The sequence below is a fragment of the Rhea pennata genome, chromosome 2 (genome assembly GCF_028389875.1).
Source record: "Rhea pennata isolate bPtePen1 chromosome 2, bPtePen1.pri, whole genome shotgun sequence".
Lineage (NCBI taxonomy): Eukaryota > Metazoa > Chordata > Aves > Rheiformes > Rheidae > Rhea > Rhea pennata.
The window spans coordinates 115,425,075-115,450,145 of NC_084664.1; the positions used below are offsets into that span (position 1 = coordinate 115,425,075).

Genomic DNA, 25,071 nt, shown 5'->3' on the forward strand with positions numbered 1-25,071 from the left:
CTTGAAAGAAGCAGCATATATATTTTTGCTTTTGTTTTCGTATTTTGTGGATATAGCTGAAAACCTATCTTGGACATTATACTTAACTTCCAATCCCTTTGCAGATTCATTGTTCTGTAAGTCTGAAATTCTCTTCAAGATTTTGAAGGTTAAAATGATTTACTCAAAGGCAATGTTCATCGTTATCTGCTACACTGACTTTATTAATTAATTCTGTAATTTTATCAATAATAGAATTCAAACACATAAAAAATTTTGTAATTATGATTCATTTGATCCAGAAATTCAAGGAACAATCCCCCATTATTTATTTCATAAAATGTACAGGAGATGTTGTGAACACATTTTTTCTTACTTATTTATGGGAAAAAAGTGCAGAAAGTTTCACAGGTTGACTGCTGCATGTAGATTTACAAGTATAATGGAGTATATGGAGACAAATAAAAACTGGTAGTACTCAGCCCATCTTTGTTAAGCACTACTTAGTGAAATCAAATGGTCACTATAAAACTCTAGCACTTGGGTCTTGGTGGGCTTTGCAATATGTTATAAATATTCATGAACTAATGAACTGCCCATAGGGAGTGTTTACATTTGAATAGGCCAATCAAAGGCAGGTGAACTCACATGCTCCAAATCTGGAAAGTTCTTATTTAAAAAGGAATTACCATCTGAAAACCTAATATGGCTGTAACACCCCTAAACCTCCAGGGGAGAAGGGGCACTGAAAGGGAATGCAAAGTATTTTTTTGGTATTTAAACTTGTTTGACTTTGAGACAAAAGACTTGCAGGAGAACACTCTAAAGGCATGTCCTTAAAGAGCTAGTGTGTGAGTATCTCCACTATACCTCTTGATAGCCTTTTCAAGAAAATTTGCAAAGAAAATAATTCTCCCTTCTCTGGAAAGAAGTCTGAAATCTTAGGGACAGAAGCCTAAATTTTTGAGTCTTGCAAGACATGGAAAAATACTTCATCTGCTTGGGCTTTGGAAATTCCCAGGCCATCCTTTTTGAGCTTTTCCTTTAGTTTAGTGGAAATTAAATGCAGTCGATACACACATATGCATACATGCACACAGGTGCACATACTGGTGCACACTAACAGACACATATCAAAGTATTTATTTGAAACAGAAAGTACAATAAAGGCTAAGGGAAAAAAAGGACTCAAACTAATACTTGCAACACATGCAGCATTCTTTACCCAGTTCTTTCAAAACATAAGCACTAACCACATTCCAAATAACTGGCGCACACATCATCATCATCACCCTCACTCACTAAATGAGGATGCATGGTTGTGGTACAGGTTAGTACCAGACCTGGCAACAGAATCCAGTTCTCCACACTCCTAAGCATCTGCTTTGACAAAAGGAACGTGATTGCCTAATGCTGACAAAGACCAACACTACTGAATGTGGTGCCTGCATTTAGGCATAAGAAACATTTTTCTGAAACCTTTAAGGGGCTTGTGGCTGCTCAGCACCTGCGCTTTTATCAAGTTTCCTAACTTCAGGCATTTATGACTTGATTTCCTGATGTACTCAGCACCACATCTTGCAGTGACCTTAACTGCAGCTGCAGGTGCTCAGCACCCTCTCAGAAACACACCATTGAGTTTGAAAATGTTGGCCTTCAGCTTTGACTGTTAATTGGATTTCAGGCAGTCTTCTTTTTAAGACAAGCTGGCAAACTTATTCCCTGCTGGCTGCTGGCCTTTGGGGCCTAGAAAGACAGCATCTGTGTTCCTCTCCTCACCCAAAGAGTTTGGGGACCTAGAAATGCCAGAGCTAATCTCCAATTTCACTTAAAAAAGTGTTTTGAGGCCTTTTCGTTGTGAAGAAAACATCCTTGAAAATGTAACCTCACCTGCAGGTTTTAAAGTTTTGTCCCCGTTTTTGTGCAAAGAGTATAAATTGTTCATGGTCTCCCTTGCTGTCTTGCACGGTTTGCCTTTGGGACCTAAATGATACACAGACTCAACTCTTTTGGGGGCATCGGGCAGAACGATTCCTATCTGGAGGTAGCAATACTGTTATTGCTGATTTTATTCCCACAACAGTCTCTTTCCCAGCTGGCTCCCAGAAGGCCGCTGCCACAAGGAAACAGCCCCAGCCCAGATTAGTTAGCAGTTTTCTCCAGGTGACTCCAAAAAGAGATAATACAGTTTTGAACCCCAGCTCTGCTACTGTCTCTAGTAATGGTCTCAGTCAAGTCTCTCAGTTTTTGTAGCAGCTTAGAGCTGGCCTACTTCTGTTCTGGCTTAAGCCAAGGGAATTTTAAGGCTGTTTTAAAATTTAGAGATCTTTGGGAGCATTTCACAATGCAGAGCTCTTTTGAAAATGTAACCCTTGAAGAAAAGAATCAAAAAGTGGAGGATTAGTTTCAACAGTGCTAACCTTAGAATGTATTAAGTGCTTCAAACTGCAGATCCAAAGAGGGACACACATAGAATTACATAAAACTGCAGGACACTCTTATATGCTGCCTGTGGCTCGCTCAGCTGCGTTTAAGTTACGCTTTCACCTGCATGCACCAGGAACTGAGAAAGTCCTTGTGCTGCTTTAAGTGACATGAATAACATCTGCTATGAGTGCCTCATTCTTTCTTTCATCCTTCCCCTGGGGAGAGAACTGTGTATTTTGTTTGGAAGAGCTCTGTTGTTGTGGGCTGTGGTTTTGGGGATGGTTTAGAAATCTACATGCTGATATGTGGTTATATCAGAGAAGGGAGCCTTTGGCACCTGTAAACGCACCTTACCCTTCAAAGCATAAGCTAAGGCTGTTCATGGTAACATTTAACTGCTGTGGAAATTTGTGCCACACTCCTGAGCCAGTTTGTGAGAAAGATCTAGCTCTTATGCAAATCGGCTTCAGCTCTCTGATAAAAATTTCCTGCTGTGCTCACAAAGCAGGGCTGTCAATATTGTTTCCAAACTCAAAGAACTTTTTAGGTGATCTTTAAGATGTGGTGGACCTAGGCCACTAAGGATATTAAGGACTGAGTCTTAGAGTGCAACTGGCCAAATGTCTGGGCAGGCAGTGCAGACAGCGAAAGAGCAGGTTGAATTTGCGCAGGGTTGCTGCCGCTGCTGGGGAACCCTGCTGCCACTCTCTGTATTAGCTGGAATGTCCTACAGGCTGATGGCTTCATGCCCAGGCATTCTGCGCTGGTGGAGTCCAGAGGGGAAGCAGCAAGGGTGTGTATAACCAAAGCCAGGTCCTTTTCAAACAGGATGGGAAACAACCCCGGAGCCAATTGTTTCTTGCCCTAGTTTCCGTGTCAGTGAAGTGGGGACACTTAACTACCCCATAAGCAACTAATTATATAATAGCTACAAAATGTTAAGCAAATGCTCTAATTTGCTGAAAAGAGAGAAAATTTTTGTGACTGGGCATAATGGTCTGGGAAGGCCACATAATCTTGGCTATTAATTGCAATCACTGATAAAACACTGACCCTGTACAACTGCCTAGCATTTATACTCGACACTGGTACCCCTCTGATCCAGAAACTATTTAAGATAGTCTAAAATGAATCCAATTGCTCCAAGTAACATCCCACAAGAGTGCCTCATTGCTCCCACCAAATACCAACACAGATTGTGTTGCCTATGGAAGCAACACTGGAACTGAAAATAGGAAAGGAATGGTTACTTCTTTACATCCGGGACAAGGGAAGCACAAACATCCATGAGAACATCTAAGCTTAAGTCTGAAGACTAAAGCAGAAACACACAGTGCTGGAAATAGCATGAGAACAAGGAAAGGAAATTTTAAAAGGCACAAATGATTTTATCATAATTTATTGAAAATTCAACATTAAGTCAAATTAGTGATAGGTTTCTCTACTTCCTTATTAATTAAAAGCTCAGTATTGTGGATGATGGATGGAGAAGACTGTTCTAGCTATATCCATCTTGTACAGACAGCTGTATGGTAATGCTCTGAATGCCGGACTTAGATTTTTGCACTCTGAGAGACAAATAGGCAGCCTAGTAAGTATACCCACCTTGCAGATTTCTTATCTGATACCTCGACTGGGCATTTTTCTAATTTTAAGGTTTGTTAGAAGCTTATATCTTAAAAGTCCTTATTATACTAAGCATGCAAATCTTATTAAAAGAGTTCCATTTTAAATGAATGTTCCTAGGGACATGTTTTTCAACTCTGTTTCAGAAGTGTAAAATACCACATAGGCTTTGGATCACTATAGAACATTTAAGTTTCTGAGCCCACAGCCCAAAACACCTCAAAAAATAACTCTCTTGCAGAAGGTTTCCATTTGCTTCCTTTTAAGGAGACAGAAAAAATTTAAAGCCTAAAATTTAAAGCTGGCTAAATCACTACGAAACACAAAGCCATTTAAAGAAAATGGCAGAGCTGGAAGGAGGAAGGGCTATGGAGATGATTAAAATTAAGGTTTGAATTTCTTCTCTCAGAGCTGCAAAAATTTTATCAATTAGATTTTCAATCAGAGAGAGACTGGAGTGGTCAATCAGACAGCAGTCTGGAGTGGATTGGCAGTGGCAGCTCTGGACATGAGGGTTCTGGTACCATAGGAGCCACCAACCTGCCATATGTGCTTGCTTCAGCTACTGCACCTTTCTCTACCTTGTTTCTCTTGCTATCTTTTGTTAATTTGAGTGTAAACTCTTTGGAAGAGATGTGCCTCTTGATCTGCTGTTTTTCTTCATGGTTTCTTGTATAACATGGCATCAACCTCAATCGGTCTAAGCATTAGTAAAATACATTCAATTAATTAATATAATTCTTATAAAACCTCTTGTTTAAAAGAGTTTGCACAGAGCTTTAGAAAGAGCTACAACAATCAACAAAATTGTGTACAATTTCATTATTTCAGAGTAAGGACTAAATAATGCACTGCAGATTTAATTTTCAAGACTGGTGATTTATTCTCTGTTCTCACCAGAACTCGGTGCTAAGAAGACTGTGTCTTGAGCTCCTAAAATGGGCCTGGAGTGAAGTCATGGAAAACTCTAGAGAGAGTTCTAGTCGTTTTTCTGTGAGAACATTGTTAAATGAGGGGATAGTAACTTCCCCAAGGTAAGATGAATCCAGTATGTGGGGAATCTTATGTTCTTCATGGGATCACAGTCAGAAAATGCAAAGCAAAGAATCGTACTGTGCCAAACACCAAATTAAACATTGTTATAATAAATTTATTTTCTGTATCCATGAATTCATTCCCTTTAATTGCCTGCTGTACTATATGCCCAGATAGTGCTTCTATGCTATTCTGTTCTGCTCTATCCCCTTCATGTTCTTGCTCTGCTCTATAGCCTGAGCGTTGTCCATGGCTTCTAATCTGATATGATTAGCACCTCTCATGCATGGAAGATGCACTTTAGATGCACGTTTAAATTAAAAGCAAGGAATCATTCCCGATAGAGGGAATAAATACACTGTTACACTGCAAGCCTCAATAAAAACGATGATAATGTGCAAGGATACAGAAATATAACTAGCAGGCTAGTTGCCAAAGTTTCCACTGCTTCAACTGGTAGTTAGCTTGAATGGAGTGATATTTCCTAGAAAAGGTTTTAAATAAGAGCAGACTTAAGATCAGTGTATTTTCAGCAAAGCAGACTCAGTGCTCTGCTTACCTTTCACCAGGCTGGACAGATAACTGGAGGTAAGAGCAGAAAGCAGTGAATCTAACAAATGCATACAGTATGATGGAATTGCATTTTTTTTTAAACATGATGTATTCTCAACTGGGGTGGGGCTACCAAAGTTAATTAAAATAATAAACATAATGAATTAAGTGAATATGAAAATGAAGACCTCTTCTTTTTTGCCAGTGTAGATAAGCCAGAGAGAGGCTGTCTCTAAGGGTATAGAGATATGGTCTATTAAGAGCCTTCTGCAGCACAGAGCAACCAACACACTGATTGTCACCTAGCTAATATAGAGCATAATTTGTCTCTCTGTAGGGATTTTCTTTTGTGCCCTTCACTAGAAAATCAGGTGCCTTAGTTGCATGAAGTTTTAATGAACTTGACTCAGATGGATACAACAAAAATCTTGGGCAGGAATGAATTTTGATTGGAAAAACATATGATTTTATTATAATAATAATGCAGAAGGCAGCTGTTTTGGACTCCATGTGTTTTGAAATGACAGCATGTTTTACGCGAAATGTATCTTACACTCTGACTACGCACACCACAACTGTATGTGGACCTTCGTATATTTTCTGTCTTCAATATATAGCTACTTGTTCTGATTTTTTAAAAACCTAATCTAGATTCTCTGTTAAAACTCATTTCTATATTCTTGTTTCTGTTTCTTTCCTTTCACAGTTTTCTTTGCCTACCTCCATCTTCTCCTGAGGCTTTTTCCTTTTGTTCTGTCTTCCCTAACAATCTCTCTTTCCTCTTTCCAGGCACTGCTGATCTCCATCTCTCCCTACTTCTGCATCTTGATTAATGCATGATGAACATCAGAATTTTTGAAATTTGGTTATACAAAATTATTTAGCCTTATTGGAAACACTTTGTTATAACAACAACAACTATTTTAACTGAAAAAAGCAAAGAAAGTATACTATGGAAGAAAAAATAGAACAAAATTAAGTCATGATTTTTACTCATTTCTCCTAGTTTTTCCTTTATTTCTCCTACCAGTCCAATAGCTATCTACAGCCTAGTCCATTTCTTGACTTCAAAACTCTTCTTGTCCATCACTATGTATGATCGCTTCTTTCCCTCAACCTCCAAGTCCTCTTTTCCTTGTCCTCCTCTTCCACTTTGGGTCAGAACTTGCATGTGTTATATAATACGGACAGTAAATGAAACGGGCTTGAGTCTATTAAAAATAGTGGAGAGATACAGCTCAGACACCTTGGAGTATCACAGATATGGTCCTTCAGATGACCTAAAGGTCCACCTAGAGAGAGGGTTAGGAAGGCTATCATGAAGGCTTTATTTCTTGTTGTTTTCTTGCAGGAAGAGATTGTCAAGAAAGAGAAAATTACAGTGTAGTACATATGAATATCAATCTCTTACACAATGAATTGATGCACGGAGCAAACTCTCTGACTTTTTTTCATAAAAGAAATATTTCATACAGTCATGCCAAACACTAATATCAAGTTTTCAGTATGTAAAACTTTCAGTAACTGAAATACTAAATAAGAATATGTATGTGCACACCTCACTAGCTTTTTGTCTCTGTTTATGAGACTAAATCTAGCTGTAGTCCAAAACAAAATGAATTTTGCAGACTCAGCCAAAATCCTTAAAGATGGGGGCCCATTGTATAAGAACTGTGCTGAAAACACTTGAGTTCTGAATAAAAATTCAAAATAAAAATCACAAATCGGATGGGTGGAAAAACATGACTGCACAAATATTTTCCCTTGTTCTATCCCTATAGATCATCTGTTAGCAAACAGAGACCTGGAAAATTTGGAATCAAGTATTTCTTCTGATTTTCTCTGTTAATCCATCATAATATTTAAATGTAATCTAAAATAATTTAGAAACAATTCTTCTGTCATCTCAAACTATAACACCACTTCAGGAATATATACTGCCATTCCTCATTGCAACACAAGCAGTGCAGAAAGCTAACATACAACAAATAATTCCCTCACCCAAGTTTGTTTTTAGATATTGTTCAACATCTATTTCCTTCACTACGTCCTTTTGTTTCTCAGTAATGAACAGTAACCTTACAAATCCAATGGAGAGCACAGAATAAGACAGAGTATCATTCATATGGCCCTATTTTTTCCCCCAAGTTGATATTTATGCAGAATGGATCTGGCCACCAGGTAAACAAAGATGCATCTTGCCTTTTTTTCCCCATTCTACACTGATATGTCAATGTTTAGTTTCTGATATTCAGAGACAGAAGAATGCACTATTTCTCATTTTGGGAATAAATGTTTTGGATCTCAAACAGAAAAGTAAGATGCCCATTTCTCTCTCATCAAGAATATCTTGAGCTGCACTAACCTACTAAGCAGGAATCCAAAGGTGGCTCCCAAAATTCAGGTGGTTTTCTGCCAATAGCTTATTGAAGTGGCATAGATTACATCACTTGCAACTTCTCTTGTCCTTCCCCATCCCTATCATGATGATGAGCAAGCATCAGAGTGTATGATGGCAAGCAAAGCTTTGAACTCAGCTATCAAATACATAACGCTATTATATCCCCCACGTAACAAGTGTGGTACCTGCAGTTCTGTTTGGAAGAAGAACTTCTGTGGACACTGTGTGCAGTCATAGATCTTGTCCTCTTGTCCATGGGCTGAGAAAATATGCTGCTGCAACTTGTTTGCTTGGACAAACACTGAAATATTAGATAAACAATGAGCTTTTCATTATTTCATATTTCAAGTGAAGAATTTTTTATAAACAATCTCCCATTAACACTCAGCAATTCCAAGAGGTAAAATTAAGCTAGTACACTCTGATTTCACATGTTGCTATAATGGGTACCAACCAGCACTATTTAACTACAAAGTGAGATCCCTTTTCATTTTAAATGAATTGAAATAGATGTCTGTTTTTAAAAAAAAGAAACAAAAGGAGACCTAACAGAACAACCAATGAAGTTTAAAGGTTTTAAAATGCCATCTTCTCTTCAAAATTATTTCTTTATGCTTATTGCACTTTGATTGAACACACACACAAAATGTATTTCCTAGCAACCAACAGGTTTGAAAAACATGGATGCCAAAGTGCTGTTTACTCTCTTTGCCTAAAGTTAAAGCTAACAAACAGTTCTGTATTTAAATGCGTTAATGCTAAAAATTATATCCCACAGCTACACTGGGGCAATGTCTATAAATGTGAAACAGAACTGCAGGTAAATTCTCTTTGGATACTTTAAGATCAACTCTGCCTACACACTGAATGCAAGGGTTTCAATAATATAAACATGTTCAATTTTAATGACTACAAAACAAGGCCCTAAGACTGTGTAACAGTTTACCTAGGAGACATACTATTAATAATTAAATTGTATATGCCAGAGGCAGTGTTTGGGTTGGCAGCACTGACTTCTGATGGATGCCTGGTGCACTGTGACCTAAAAAAGTTTGCATCTACAATATTAATCTGTATAGGCAGGGAAAGGATTTATTAAAGATGCTGGCATTTGTCTTTGACTCCACTCCTAATCATTAAAATTATTCTAATTGCAAGGCAACAAAAATATCAGAATATTGTTCTTCTGAGTCATACATTTTAATCACATTTCTCATTAGCTTGAAAAAAACCTGCTCAGATTCCATTTTCCATATAAAACTTATATTGGTGATTTTTACTTCTAGTTAATATTCTAGCAAGACACACTAAAATAATTTAATGGCATATTGCTAATAAAACACTATTGTTTATGATTAATGCTCAGTGTCTATTTACCCCATCAGTAAAAAAGAAAAAATGTTTCACACAGATTGGAATCGACTTATCTCCATACTCCTTAGCACATTTTACAAGGCTAATGCCTCAAACATTAAAAGATTACTTTTATCAGGGATCTCAAGCACATGCAGAATCGTCAGTGGGTACTTTACAGATGTAGGCGTTTATATCTTGCATTTACAAATGACCCAAACTTGAAACTCCAAGACCCACGATATTAGACTAAAAGAAAGTCCCATTATAACATATGCATACATAAAGACAAGAGAAAAAAATAGCAAAATCAGTAACAAAACTAAAAGACAAAGAACTGCCTAACTGAAAGAACTACTGAATACAGACACCTAACAGGCAAACTGTTCACAGCAGTACTATCCACGCTCAGACATTACTACAAGAAGCTGTGCAGTTAAGATGAACTGTATTTTTTTAATTTTATAATTCACAGAAGTGTGTGAAACCTGAACACAGTGAGGTAATAATCACCAACAACCACTGTAGCTGAGAGACAAAAAATTTAGCTTTAATATTCTTTTGTAGAGTGCACTTTTAGGTTTTATTGCGAGCGGAGTTGCCAAACAAAGAGGAGTAGAAAGAAAGTATTGAAGGGTCTATTTGCCTATCAATGAGAATCCTTCGCTCCCATTAATGGAGAACAGAAACCCTGAATGGCTTCCAGAATTAGCATGCTACTGATGTGAGAATACCCGAAGTGTGTTTTGTCATGTTTGTGATTATCTTTGATTTTGATCTTGTAAAGCAAAACTGTGCATGTAAGCTACATATTAACGCTTGTGTTTTAGGTTACCATTTTATGAAATGTTCTATTAAGAAGTCCTTAAAAAAACACACAACAACTCTGTAGGCATCCTTTTAATGTGTTTTCATTTCCAACAACAGCATTCTTCTGTTCCTCATTATGGCCCAAACATTGTAGTGCTTAGCCCTACTGGGTCAAGTTATTTTCTCACTTGGGTTTTACTACTGAATAACACCACTGACTTGAGGAGGCTTATTCCACACTTGGACTTGTGTCAGGGGAGAGCAGAACTTGACTTGTGGCAAGACAGCATGATTGCTTTCTAAAGCACATTACAAGGCTGTTTCTTCTCACCACAAGCCAACAAACACACATGAATAGGCTTTCTTAGTTGTTCAGAAGAGAATGTTGTGGCACAAGCTGCATCTAGTAGCCGCTGCCCTCGAGGACAAGTTCTGCTTTAAGTTACATCATTTTTGATGAAGTATCGATAACTTCAAAGCACAAATTTGTGGGCAGTTTTAACCTTGGCAAGCTTGGAAAATGAAGATGATGAACATGATACACTGGAAGGTAACAGATTATTGCTTACACAATTATAAAAAACTCAAACCTCTGATAGATGAGCTTGAAATGCAGTTCTTACAGATGGATGCCTGACCTTCCAAGGAGATGGTTTCTAATCAATATTTCTAATGAGCACAAATCTAATGCTTACTCCTAAAACTGACCAAAAGCCAATGCACAACACAATTGTAAGTGGGAGTTCTGCATACACAGAGTAAGAGCATGACTGAGAAACACAGAGATCATCTCCTACCTGTAAAGCACACTGGACATTTGAAAGTGCCCCCCATGCCTTCAAAGCTGTGCTCTATCAGATGGCACTGAAGTTTGGCAGGAGAGTCAAAAGTCTGATTGCAGAGTTTGCATTCATGGTTCAATCCTTCATCTAGGGGAGAAAGAAAAAGAAAAATGAAATTCACCACAGTTGTTACCAAAGAGTAAGTCCAACATGATCTATGAACTGATCAGATGTTTTGTTTTGCTAGACTCAGAAACAGGATATCCCTCAGCACCTATGGCTGCTAAAGCGTTCTTTTATCTGTGAGTTTTCAGAACATACAAAGCTTAACTGGGCACAAAAAGTATAGATTTTCCACATACAATTACCACTGAAGAGGAATGCAGAGTATTAGACGTCAGTAGGAAATGATGAGTGGGACGAGGAACATCATCGCTTGGCAGAATCATGCCATCCCAAATAAGTACATTTTCAAAGCAGTGCATGAGGAATTTAATGTTGATCACACATCATCCCAATTATCAAAGGTAAAAACTGTGAGCTCACACATTCTTGCCACTCTAAGTGACGGTGGCATTCTCCGCAACCAGCTGGGCAAGTGACGGTATTTTATACCCTCACCTAACTCCCTCGCCCAAGTTTCCCATCTCACAGGCAAGCACAAAACCTTTTGCAAGCCGCAGGATTTCCCAATTGCCTTTCTGACAGTCCTAGATTTTTCCTTTATTTGTAGTTTTCCTCCTGAGGGCTCAAAACAGGCCCTGCATACTTCCGGACACAGCGTTCCCGTCAATGTCATGCGGCTTTGAAACCCTTCCCATTCCCTGCTGCCGGCTCCCTGTTTCCTGCCATTGTCCTCGGCGGGCCCTTGCCTTGCGCTCGGGTCCTTCCGGAGGGGTGCTGCAGGACTGCGCCACTCCACCATGAGGGCAGTCAACAGCTGTCCTACTTAGAAACAGTTGCTAGGTAGGATGTAGCTTCCAGCCCTGCTGCAGAGGCCTCAATTCCCACAGCACAGCTTAGAAAAGGTCCTTCTGTATGTCACTGGTGTGCTACACAAGTAGCATTGATCTCGCAGGTAAATACTGTATTTGATTATTAAAAATCAAACAGGAACAAAATGCTCGGCGGCTGCTACCTCGCCGTAACATTTCTCAGGTGAAAGGGAGCGATTTAGGAGAGCACCCTGCCCACCCCAAATACCTAAATATCAAGCTGTCTACCTTCTGCTTAACAGAGCACTGCCTGCAGTGATTAGTAACCATAATGACTAACGTTCACAGTTGGCAACTGCTGAAGATCGTGAGAGGAAGCACACACGCAGCAGATACAATGTTTTGCATTCTGCACAAAAATTCTCCCAGCCAATTTAAAGAAAACATGACAAGATGCTTGTATAACTGAATGGGGTCACACGTCCTCTCAAAATGATCTTTAATAACTTACCAGAATTGAAAAAAATTCAATGGTAGCCCTGAGCTTTCACTTCTCATTAGTCTGAAAGCTAAATTTAGTCTTCATGTGAGTTACAGCATCTTTAGCGAAGGGTGGGAATTCGTAGGCTTTTTGAGAGCACGAACTAAGCCACACAGTGGTATCCAGTCTGTATGTGTGACTACTGAAAATTACAGTCATACCATTTTCTAATTCTTTATAATGAGAAGATAATGTGCAGAAGAAACCAACAAAATCTTTAGAATTACACAAGATCAGGGAGGTTTTCCCATGGAGTAAACAGGTAAAAGCACACTTGATTGCAAAATTTTATGCCTTGACAGCAGTCCATAAGTCAGGAGCTCTCTCTCCATTAAACAGCCAACTCTCATAATGTTCAAATGTATGGCGTTTTCATTTCCTATTATGTAAAATTGTGTTTTTCAGTTGGTGACTTTGAGAGAAATTTTAGAGCCTGTTTTGGCACTGTAAAATGGCTGCATGCATGTTTCTCTTACTTTTCTGTCTTCCTGTCAGTCTTAACGCAAGAGAATGGTGTCAGGGGCACAGACAAACTCACAAGAGCTTCGTTCGTGTGTTCACACAGCAAGCTGCAGAATTCCTTTTGTCCTCTACCCAGTCCTCGAGTAAAGCAGCGTTCAATTATCCTGTCTGACTCCACACACTGAACAGTGATCGCAAGGGTGTGAAACAGCATGTCTGCTTTGGGACTCAGCTGAGAAAGGGTCAGTGGTCTGGGCAACCCTGTGCCCCACACACCACTGCCACTAAGGTGCTGGTTTCAGTTACCAGCAACACTCAAAAGAACTTTGCTGCTTTTGACTCCCAGCCTGTGTGAGCAGGTACTAAGTTATAGCTGGATCCACTGAGGACAACCTTGAGCTCAAACTTTGAAAGGGGCTCAGGACAATATCTCAGTTGTTTTGCCACCACAACCTCTCTAGAGAGACTAGGAGATTGAGGTGGATGATCACAGCTTGCTGATATATGTTTCACCTAACCAGTCACACCGGGAGTTTGCTAAATGTATTCTGTGCAAAAGACTCCTGGGGAAGATACGTAGGGGGATGCCTCAGCCAGGTGACATCTTTTGTAACTCTCTAGAGATAAATTAGCAAACATTTACCAAATACTTGCTGCCTATTTCCTTAGCAGGGACAGTTTTAGTGGATTCTCAAGAATTGCCCAGAATTTTGTTTTCTGCCATCACTGACAAACCCTCCCAGTGTGCTCTGCTTGTGCTACTATGGACAGCATGCAAGCACGGCTCACTTCAGCACCGTGAAGGGAAACAAGAGGAAAAAGAACCTGAATGTGACTGTATGTACATGTAAGAGTGGTGGTCATATTCTGTAAAGCAGCCTGTACACCATACTCTCCATACAAGCAACCTACATCCATGAGTGAAGCTGAAGAATGGAGTGTATTGCGAACAGAAGGGAAACTCAGCAAGCAATACAAATGCCTGTTCTTCCCCAAATTTGTAAATCACATATGAGGAATGGCACACCTGATCAGATCATTTCTTCTATATCCTGATCCTTGGCAGGGTTATTACAAAGTACTGCTGAAGAAAGTGCAAATTCCAGCAAAGGATAATTATGTTGGAAAGCCTATGGGCTGTTCGTCTGATACACACCTTCAAAGCACTTAGGAGAAGGGGAGCTCCATCTCACGATCTTTCACCTGTCAAGGTGACAACAATCGATGCCAAACCTCAAATCACAGAGTTACCATTGGCAAACTGTAAATGAACCATGCTAATCATTCCAGAGCATGGGAACATTAAAAGGGGATTTCTTAAGACGTTCAGAAGGAGAAAGGCTTCCTGAAATGTTTTTATATGGAGCTAAAGAAGAATTCAAACAGAAGAGGCTTTTTTTTTCTTTCCACTACCTTAGCTAATGAAGATAAAGTAGGAAGAAAGGCATGTAATCCTGATGTTGAAGCAAACCTAATTTTAGCTACGCAGTATTTGTAGTTGTTCAAGAAGAACTGAACCCCATTAAATGTGGCCCTGTTGTATTTCCAGTATCACTCAGAACTGAGGTGATCTCCTGGTCACAAACATCAAAACCACTTTGATTACTATATGTTGAAAATCTGATTTTCCTAAAGGCTTATGAAGAAAGGTTTGAAAAATCTCCTCACCCACTTGCCTGGGGCAGATAGGAAACTTCCCCAGGCAAGAGGCAACACTTTGTGCAGAATCTAAGCTTTTTCTTAAAAATAAAATGTTTCTAGTCTCATAGTTATAAAAATAAAATATTTCTAGTCTCATAGTTCTAAAGACCACATTTATAATATGACCACATTTGTATAACTAACAGATTTTTTTCCCTAAGTAAGTTCAGCTGTTTAGGGAGTTATAAACCCCTCCCTCCATCCCCCCACACTCATTTTTACCTGTTTTTGCACATTACCTGCTCTGGGCTACATCCTTGGAACAAACGGCAAGGTTCCAGTCCTTGCATTCAGGAATGTGATACCAGCATAATTTAAATGTAAGGCAGACAGATAAGGTTACAGTACTGGCTCAAGAGCCAGGAAGGCTGGCGTTCGTTCCAAACTCTGCCACTGACTTCCTGCATCACCTTGGGTATAACGTCATGGCCTCCATTTCTCAGATATCCCACCTCTAAAGTTCAGTTGTTAATTTTTAAGTTTTTACTTTAATAGGCCAACCTAATTAGTATCTCTTAAGACTTCTAATACAACTGGGACAGAGCGTTAGAGAAAAGTCCAAGACTAGCTGCTGTCTGCCTTTGACAGTATGTAAGATACATCTCCAGGTACACAACTACCTGCACAGCACAGTAAAAGGACAAGAGGGTGCAGCTTTGTCTCTGCCTGACTCTTCATAGAGAATTAAAAGGTACGGCCAGCATTTTACCTCCCACTGGCATGAAAGAGCTGGGATGGGGCAGCTCTTGCATAGGTGCCAGATGTGGAAAGAGGATGCAAAAGGCTGTTTACACACTGGCCACAGTCTAGCTCTTAAGGTTTAGCAAACAATTTGATAAGGTGCTATGAAAGTGCGAAGTGTGATATCATTAATAAATAAAGGACCGGTGAAATGTCACATTTTCAGTTTCCATTTGGAATAAATCTGAAATGAAATGGAGTGTCAGATACAGTCCAGGAGGCTTTTCTTCCCTACAGTAGAGAGCTACGCTCTTTGCTGCTACTTGGAGGGGGGGGGGGGGCGGGGGGAAGAAAAAAAGTGCTGAACAGCTTTAAAAAATTCAATCAAAATAATCTGCTCTTTGGAAAGGTGGCGGCTGACAGTAATTGGAAAATACTGTCTGACTCATTTATTAAAGTGAGATTCAGAGTCAATTGATTTAATAACCATTAGAATATTCTATTAAGGATATAATAGGTTGGCACAGCCCTATTTTTTATTAAGAGTTATAGGTAAGAAATAAGCAACGCTATGGAATTCTAGACAACTGCTGTATGGATTAGACTAAAAATATGGCTTGCAAAATAGGTATAAAAGCAGCAACTATCAGGAGGAGGAATAGGAAACTGCATTACAGTGCAAATGAGTTAGCTGAATGATAAAAAAGAAATGAACCTTTAATATAAAGCCTGCACTTTTCCAGATCTAACAGAAAACTATGCACTACATTCCCTTATGTGGTACATTGTAAAACAAGTCAGCAGGTCCTTCACATTCTGGATCCAACAACTCCATTAGGAGGGCAAGAACAAAGTACCTACTGTACAGCACAGAACTGCTGCTTACTGTTGTCCTTACATGGTTAGGATACGAGTTTGGACATGGTTAAGACCTAGTGACATGGATGAGAATGGTTTACCCACTGCTGGCAGATAAATTACTTTGATGCAGGCAGAACTTCTGCATATGAAAATTACTTTCTGTTTGTAATCTTTACTTGGAAGGTGGGGATATGTAAACATCAATCAGTTCTAAATAAATGCATGTAAGATTCTTATAAATGTTTAATATTTACACAAATATTAAATATTTCAGTGGGGGAAGGTAGATTGCAATTGGGGTGCAGCCTCATTACCTCAGCAGCTAACTGGATAATCAGCTATAAAAGCAAACAAAATCAGTCTTCATGCCAAGCATATACTCATATTTGGGGAATCCTCTGTTTCAGCACTGACTATCCAGGCTGTGCTAATGAGATAACGCACAGCAGATGAGACTCCCCAATACCCCACCTGAAATGTGGCTCCGGGTGACTAGGCCTAATTTACGTTACCAACTCCAATGCAGATTGTTCATTCTCCGGAAGACCCTGATATTTCAATACACACTTTAAACAAATGAAACTCTTTAAGTAACCTCTAGATTGTTTGTCCCAAGTTTATGCTTCTTGCTCTTCAATAAAAACAAATCTAGAGCAGCTACAAGCAAATGTTCACTGGCTGACTTACGTGCAGCTGTTAAGTCAGTAACCACTGGGGGCCCTCTTATATTGTCTGATCAACACTGCAGCCACTACTGAGTACCAATTTGTAACAGTTTATAAGTAACTCTTTCTCTCATTCACCCTCGAGATTGTCCAGAAGGGTCCTTCTGCCTTTTACTCTGAATAAATCTATAGGCAAAGGTCCAAAGAAGATGATGTCCTCCTGATAAATCACCACGAGGCTGGGTCCATGCTTAAAAGCATCTGCAAAGAGTAGAGTAAACTCTGCCCTCCACATACAACACAGGAATCAAATGCCCTGCAGTTCCTGTTTTTTTCCAGGTCTGAAGTGTGCACAGCTCCCACACTCAAAGTTTTTTCTTTTTTTCTTTTCCTTTTTTTTTTTTTTTTTTTTTTTTAACAAGCAAACCATGGCCCTAAACCAATTTACCCTTCTTCATTTTGCTTCTATTCTTCCCTGAGTTTTGCAGCATACATGTATAAGCCAGAGATCTGAGGAATAATGAAGGAATGCCATGGATGACAGCTAACCCCTTGGCTACAACATCTCACACTGAAAACCCGGGAAGGACACAGTGCACCGTACAACACTGGAATTTGCAGTGTATATGGCTGTAAGCATCCATGCTTCTTAGTTCACCGTGCTGCATCTGCATCTTTTTAATTGTACTGAGATTTGCACAAATGCCCATCAGAGGCCTCATGTCACTAGCAACAATCTCATTCCTTCTTGAAATTCATCTTAGGGCCCAGTATGGTGAGGAAGTGAGTGACAAGTCTCCTTACTTGCTAAGGAGCACACAACCACCTCTTTGAAGACTGGATGCTGAAATGAAACAGCACCTTAAGTCTCTAGTATCACGTTCATAATTTCCCTCTGATTGTAATAATGCTTCTGTCATTTTCCATTTCTTACACATTATCACAGCCCCCTCCATGAAAAACACTATCCATCAGGGTGTTAATTTTGGAAGTTGACATGAAAAACACAGGAATATAATGATAAAGATACAGGCATACTAAAGGCAAAGAATACAACTGGAACTTTCAGAGGGAAAAATGATACAGTTAGAATTTGCAGTTGTGAGAAGAATCTGTTATTAAAAAAAAATTAAGTCTGAAAAAGCAGTTCCATCATGTGGAACATGGTGACGACACAGGACTGTGGATTGGATGGCAAGGCAGAAGGACAGCTATATTCCTCCTGCAGTATTCAGGGCAGATCACAGTGTGCTTGCCTGTGCATTGGCAGGGTGGGGGGAAGGAAATAGCTTCCTCCTTCTCTCTCCATTATTATCACGGAGTTCACAATGGTGCCATGAGCACTATTACTAGTGTACGCAGGCCTGTGCAGTGGTCTGTATTCATTCACAATCCCACTTTTAACTGGAACAATGACTTTAGCTACAGACTGTGCAGCAAAGAAACACAACACATCAGGCTGCAACCTGTGCAACGTCTCTCCCTGCCCCTTGTTTTGTTTTGTTTTGCTTTTTTAAGTTAAAAATGATTTTTGGGCAAGACTGTGCCTATTCCTGAAGAATTGGGTGGACAAGATGTGAGGAACAATCCTAAACCCTTGAGTTATCAATAATTTTAGCCTCCTAAAAGGGATGTTGAGACCAGGCTAGGACTCTGTCTCTAAGTGTCCTGGCTACTGAAACTGTGGCAGTATTAGCGTGAAGACGATGTGCGTGGCACTGCTGGGACGAGGCCACCCAGGCTCCCAGAGACAGCAGGTAGGAAGCCTTACTCTGCACGCACGGAATAAACACTGCAGCCCTCTCTAACACTTTGCTAAAGCTAAGGCAAAAGGGTGCTGATTGATGCAGTGACAAAGAGCTGGGATCCACCTCCTCAATTAAAGCAAAAGTTCATCTCTCCAGGGCCAGATTTTGAAATTAGATCTGCTTAAGGGAAAGCCAGTCTACTGCATCTTTCATTCCACCGTATTTCTGTTTGAAGCAAGGGATGCATTTCACTTCACCAACTGTTCACTTTTTTGCTTGGTTGCACTCACTTTGGCTGCTTGTAAGTGAACTCTTCTTACCACATGTGCCTTGTATGTTCTATTAAACCCAAGAATTGTCTAGCTACGGTGAGGCCAGATTAAAATGAAAGGGCTCCTTCTGCAACTAGCAGGACCTATTTCTTAATAACTGTCATGTTTTCAGCTCAAGTAAGAATGATTTAAATGCAGCAAATGCCCTCTTCATCAAAGAACAGCATTTTCTGGGCAACTGGCTACCAGGAGAGAGTTCAAGAATTCAGTAACAGGGCTATTCACCAATTGATGGGACATGCATAATTTGCTACTCCGTGTCTGTAACTGTGCTAGGAAAAGGTATTAAAATTTGCTCCAAAAAAAGTCTGCATTTTATCAGGTAGCTATACATACTACAAGGTTACATTGTATCATTGCAACAAAATCCCATGTGATAGGGCTTATTTTGGAAACAATTTTACCATGGGATATAAAAAGAAATGTAAACCAGTAGGAATAAGCTCAGTGATATGACTTATTTGTAGCAGGATAATCCAGCTCAACATTTACCTTTTCAAAAAGCACTTAATGAGCACTGACTAAAAACCTGGAGACTGATCCTTCAAGTGCTGGCATGGCTAGCTCAGGGGAGCAGGCCTCTTGTCTTACTACCCTCTTGTCTAGACTTTCCACGGGACTAAATTCTGCTGAAGTGTGTAAGGTCAAGCCCTCAGTCCCTACACTGCACACTGAGGTATGGATTATTAGCTCCATATTACAGATAAAGAAAACAAACCCCAGAGCTGCTAAGCGGCTGTTTTTCTACCTCATACAGAGAATGAAAACTCTCTTATTAAACTTAACCGGATAAAGAATCAGGCCCTGCTTAATCTGCCCATCGTTACAAATATAGCATCAGAATTAAGATTATAATTGATTTTTTCTTTGTTCTCTTCCCTGAGCCAAGAAGCTGTTCTGAGAAGAAAGTTTCTTGGACCAAATCTTCTCTAGCAAAACAAAATTACAATCTGAATGGCTCACAGATTGCCTGAGCAAAGCAGTTATTAACAATTTAATCAAACTGCAAGGGGAGAAAACTAATAGAAGTGTCATATTGGAAAGAATTAAGAACAGTGAAATATAAGTAAAAAGCTTTTGCATTTTTAGCATTTTCTATTTAATTTAAATACTTTTTTCTCACTGTTTAAGGTGTGATTCCTTTTTCTTGCTGTTCATGCTTCCTGATTGGAGAGGTAGTGTTCTCTGTTGCTTGACACTAAATACCAACTATTAATGCCCACTTGTCCAGGACTTCTGGAACTCGTAGAAGTACAGGTATATCTACCTCTAAGTGTTGCACAAAGAAAACACAAATTGATAAAACTAAAAGGCTATGTCATGAAACATAAACTAAATGTAATCTGTTCTAAAGTCAGGGCTACCAGGTAAATGTCTTTTTGCATGGAGACAGTCAAGCAGTTAATATTAATTCTATACCCCAGTGGACCAGCAGTAGAAATTATGCTTTGTACACAACTCTCATCAGATATTTCTTTTGCTCTGAGTATACAGAAAGGGTCAGGGCTGCCTTCCTTATTTTTGGCATGAAGTCACTAGATATCTGGAAGACAAAAGTCTCTAAATGCTGAAATGCTGTTTATCCAAGCTACAAAGAATTGTCTATTTCCTCTTAAAAAGAGGGGGCAAAAAAAGGAAAATAGAAAAAAGAAAGATGCAGTAGAGTCGAGCAGAGCACAGTAGAGTAGAACAGGGCTTTTTTGTACGATTGGATATTTAGAGTTGCTAGCATGAAGAAATAGCAGTGCTTTCTCATATCTTCTAATATATCAGATACTAGTGATAATTTTTTTTCAAATCTGAATGCCATGATAAGAGTCACAGCTTATTTGGCATCTTCTTACATAGGCAAAGGATGCTTTGAAATGAACAGGAATCTCTGGGAAATCAATCCAGATCTTAAATTTGTTTAGGAGTGTACTGCTTTCTTTTCTTTTAACCTCCTTCTCATCCCTTTCTCCCCCTCCTCATCCCTTTCCCTTGCTCTTCAGCCCTCAGAAAAATCAGGGAAGAAGAAATGGTGCAGTCTGTTAAGATCCTCAGATCTGTGTTGATAACTGGTCATTTAATTAGATTCTTTTCACCCGAGCAAACTGCTCTGCCAGTCTGGGGAGATCTCCTTGTAAAGAAATGTATTAAAATGACAGAGCTCCATTTAATATGAAGTATTATTTCTGTTGCTCAGGTCTGACTTAGCTTGTTGTTTTATTTAGGAAAGCATGAGAAAGCTCAGCTTTAATTTGCACTAACCTTTCCCTATCTCTCTGTTTGATCATGCTACAAAGGAAGCAAGCAGCTTTGGGCTCACATATCAAAAAAGGACCAGACTTCATTCTAAACCTGCTCCACTCTCCTTCCCGCTTTCTCTGCTGGTACTAAGACTTCACACTGAGCTGAACAAACAGCTGTTGGGATTTCTACATTGAAAGTTCTTCACTTTGTGTATAAGAGAATAACCAGGGCCAATTAGTTATTTTTCCCCTATTTGTTATATTCAGTAAGAAGTTTTTTTAAAAAAACTCTGAATGCCACTTTTATATATATATATATATATTCCAAGTATTCACCAGACCTAATTCTTTGCTAATGCTAAGACACCATTTCCCACAATTCTAGCTATTGACAAGTGCTGTCTAAAACACCTCTTCTCTCCAGTGAACTTCCAGGTAGCAGAATGAAACAGAGATAAACACGAAATAAGGGAACAAGAAAAAAAAATGGAGGAGAACAAACAAGGAATAGTTGGCTGAAAGGAGCAGATGCATCAGTGATAGGGAGAGATGAGACTATGCAAAGAAGGAAAGATGTGTTAGAGAGGGGTTGGCTGGGCAAGGAGAACAGACCAGGGTAGCAATGATACTAAAGAAAAAAGATGGGGCAGACTGAAAAAGGGAAGTTGATGGAAGAAAAGAAGGAATAAACAGAAGAAAGACAAGGACACAAAACCTAATTGGAGGGGAACAGGCAAAAGAAAAACTTAACTCTCGTTCAAATTTCAGTGAAGAACTGTGGAGAAGCATTTATCTCCAGACAGATCTTGGGTAATTTAGTGCAGCTCCAATGGCAATAATGATAAATGCATTTTTACAGCCAAATGGCTCAAACAGTCAACAATGTTACCACTATATAATTAATAAGTAATTAAAAAGAACAGCAGGTTACAACTACAAGGAATCAAACTATATTACCAAAGGAAAAAAATACAACACTGTTACGAGAGAAATAAATGTGCAGGCTTTCAGCTCACTGTGTATCGTCTCTAGATAAAACTTATAGAACTGAAAAAACGTAGCATGGCATTAAATGACTACGAGGTGATTAACATCACTGAAAAACCAAAAAAACACTTGTAAGACTCCAAGGAAATCTGAAACGTGATATGAAAAACATGACTGTAACAGCAAGAGAGTTGGCTGACCACTATATGGCATTATCCTTTTCCTGAGACATACTCTAATAAATAACTTACAAGACTGCATTTGTTGGCTGAAATAGTCTCAAAAAGGCCCACTGCGTTTTCACTGCGCGCGTACGCCTGTGTGCGCGCTAGTTCGTTTAAATAAGAAGAGTTAGCGGGAAAAAAGCAGCGGCACAGAAGAATGGGGGGAGGATTCGAACCACGCGTAGCGGCGTGGGGAGGCGGCGGTCAAAGATCCGCGGTTTTGCTCGGGTTCCTCTCCAGCTGAGCCTGACTACCCCCTTCCTTCCCTCGGGGCTTTGGGTCGGTGCCTAATTCCCGCCTCTCTTTCGCACGGAGCTCGTGCTCCGGCCTGCACGGGCTGCCCCCGAGCGCGAGCGCGAGCCCGCCGCGCGGTGCTGCGCAGCGTTTCCCCTCGCCCTCGGCTGGCGCGAGGCCTCTGGCGCGAGGCCGCGCAGGCAGCGGTGGCGCTCCGCGAAGCGGCAGCCGCTGAGCTGGGTCGGGAGGCGCGCGCAGGGCAGAACAGGCCATCAGCCCTCGGCACGGCAGCCCCGTATCACGAAAAAACCCCCTTTGAGACAGCGAAGTGCTAGAGCTGAGGCATAATCTCCCCTCAGTTCTGTCTACGAGCCATTAAGATTCACAGGAGATCGGTGCTTCCCCTGCCTAAGAAACCGCAAAGATCCTCCGGCGCAAGCCCGCACTGACCCAGCCCTTGCAACACTGCAGCTATTTGCACAAATTACCCACAGCCCAGTGAACCCCAAATCATTAATGTCAAGGGCTGAAAAATCATAGACTAGGTTAGAAATCAGGAAATTTAACCAAGTGCATGTTTGCAATTCTGGACTGTGCATTTGAGTTTGGGGATTTTCCCCTCCTAGGATTTCTCTGTAATCACAAAAGCTAATGCCTTTTTTTTTTTTTTTTTTTTCCTAATGAAGGCTGAGATTTTGATGCAATACTCATTTGAGGTGCCCAGGCTGAAAAAAAAAAGCACTAAATATTGTGAGACTTGTGGTCAAATTTTGAAACACTGTGAAACCCAATTTACCTAGATGAAATGGGGGACACAAAATTAATTTAGATAAACGAGGTTTTCCAATAAGCAAGGGACTACTTAGTGCTTTTAATATATATCACGGGACACAACCTCATTACAGATCAGGAGTGTTGTGCTGCGAGTTTGTGTCAAAGTGGAAATAGTCACTGCCACAGCAAATAACCCCCAAAATATCCTACTCCCCGATCACTTATTTTGTGTTTCCACAGGCACGTGACATGAGCCTGAAGAATAATTAACACTGCTGAGAAGCAGCAGCAACAGCGGATGACTCTCACTACCGCAGACCTCTCATCCGAGCAGAAATACAAATGTACTAGTTATTGTAAACATGTTATGTTAAGGGGACCTTCCCCCCCCCCCCCGCCTCATTTTAAGTTAGAAGAGAGAAAAGGGAAAAAAAAAGGATGATACAAACATTCTTGACGATATTTAATGTCTCCACAAATACTGTTGCCACAGTTTAAGAGTAAGCAGAAGAATGGAGGGAAAGCCTCAAAGTCCTTGTGGATCCTGGGTTTATTCACATTTATTCAGGGAAAAGAAGACAGCCAGTGAAGAGAGCCATCCCTTTTACAGAGCAATTCCAGATAATATTACCAGCAAAAAAAAAAAAAAAAAAAAAAAAAAAAAAAAAAATCTAAAATATTTCTACAGCTATCATGTGGAATCGTAAAGGTGCTGCTGGCATCTTATATTTTTAATTTCCTGATTTCATGATAATTTGTTTAAGATCCAAACATTTTCATTCAAGCCACCTTTAAATAAAAGTGTAAATACTGTATACCCGGCCTATATAACAAAGACCAGCTCCACATGATTTTTTTTCATCAGTATCAACCTCCTTATGCTACTAAAAAATACAAGTATTTATCAAGAGAATTTTGCAAAGCGTACATGTAACTTGCTTCGTCTCTTCTCTCTGAAAGCCTGAGGGCCACCAACCTGAATCCCTGATGCTGTTTAAAACTAAGTGTCTTCACCAGAAACCTTGCAGGCTGCACATTTATGTTCTTACTGACAGCGCCAGTCACGTTACGCTTACTTGTCAGGCCTTCTCCAAACAGAGTGGGGAAAACAAGTATCCGAGGCGTAAAGATGTAAAGTAGCTACAGCATATCCCCCAGCCCCTTCAATTGCCTCCTTCACCTCACTCAAGTAGCAACTTTTAATTTATTAAACCTGGAGGTGAGCAAAGGGATTTGACGGTAGGCAGGGTCTGAACAACAAAAAGTAAGGTCAAGGAGGAGTATTACCCCTCTAGTCACATTTGGAAGATCTGGGGCATTTTAGAAGTCAAAATAAAAAAATATAAAAAGAAAAAAAGAAAAAGAAATAGAAATAGAAAGGATGTCGAGGAGAGCAAGAGGGCAAACTCACCTGCTATACTACTCCGTGTTACACAGACCCGCAAGAGCCTGCTGTTAGATTTGGCAATGCATTTTGTCGAGAACGAATGATGAAGATTTTGATTCTGTGATACTTTCATAAATAAAAGAGATTGATGTTGATTGATTGTTGATGTTCAGTTCTGTCTCACTGCTGGCGCAGTGAATATATGATAGGGCAAAGGAGAAGAAGAAAAAGTACTGTGTTATGCGTTTGAAAATTATATGGCAGAAAGGTGGACTGCCTCAGTAGTTCAGCCAGGTACCAGAAGCCAAAGATCAGAACTGAAAATAATAGTTGGCGAGGAATA

General features: G+C 39.8%; 1 protein-coding gene across 8 annotated transcripts in view; it reads right to left on the reverse strand.

Moving 5' to 3' along the window:
* ZNF521 (zinc finger protein 521) overlaps positions 1-25,071 on the reverse strand; it is a 231,687-nt gene that overhangs the window by 20,065 nt on the left and 186,551 nt on the right. For all 8 annotated transcript variants that reach the window (XM_062570240.1, XM_062570233.1, XM_062570232.1 and 5 more), the window contains 2 exons: positions 10,981-11,112; positions 8,206-8,321 (listed from right to left, as the gene is read on the reverse strand). In XM_062570240.1, the coding sequence (XP_062426224.1) occupies positions 8,206-8,321; positions 10,981-11,112 (248 nt within the window). The remainder of the gene's footprint in view (positions 1-8,205; positions 8,322-10,980; positions 11,113-25,071) is intronic.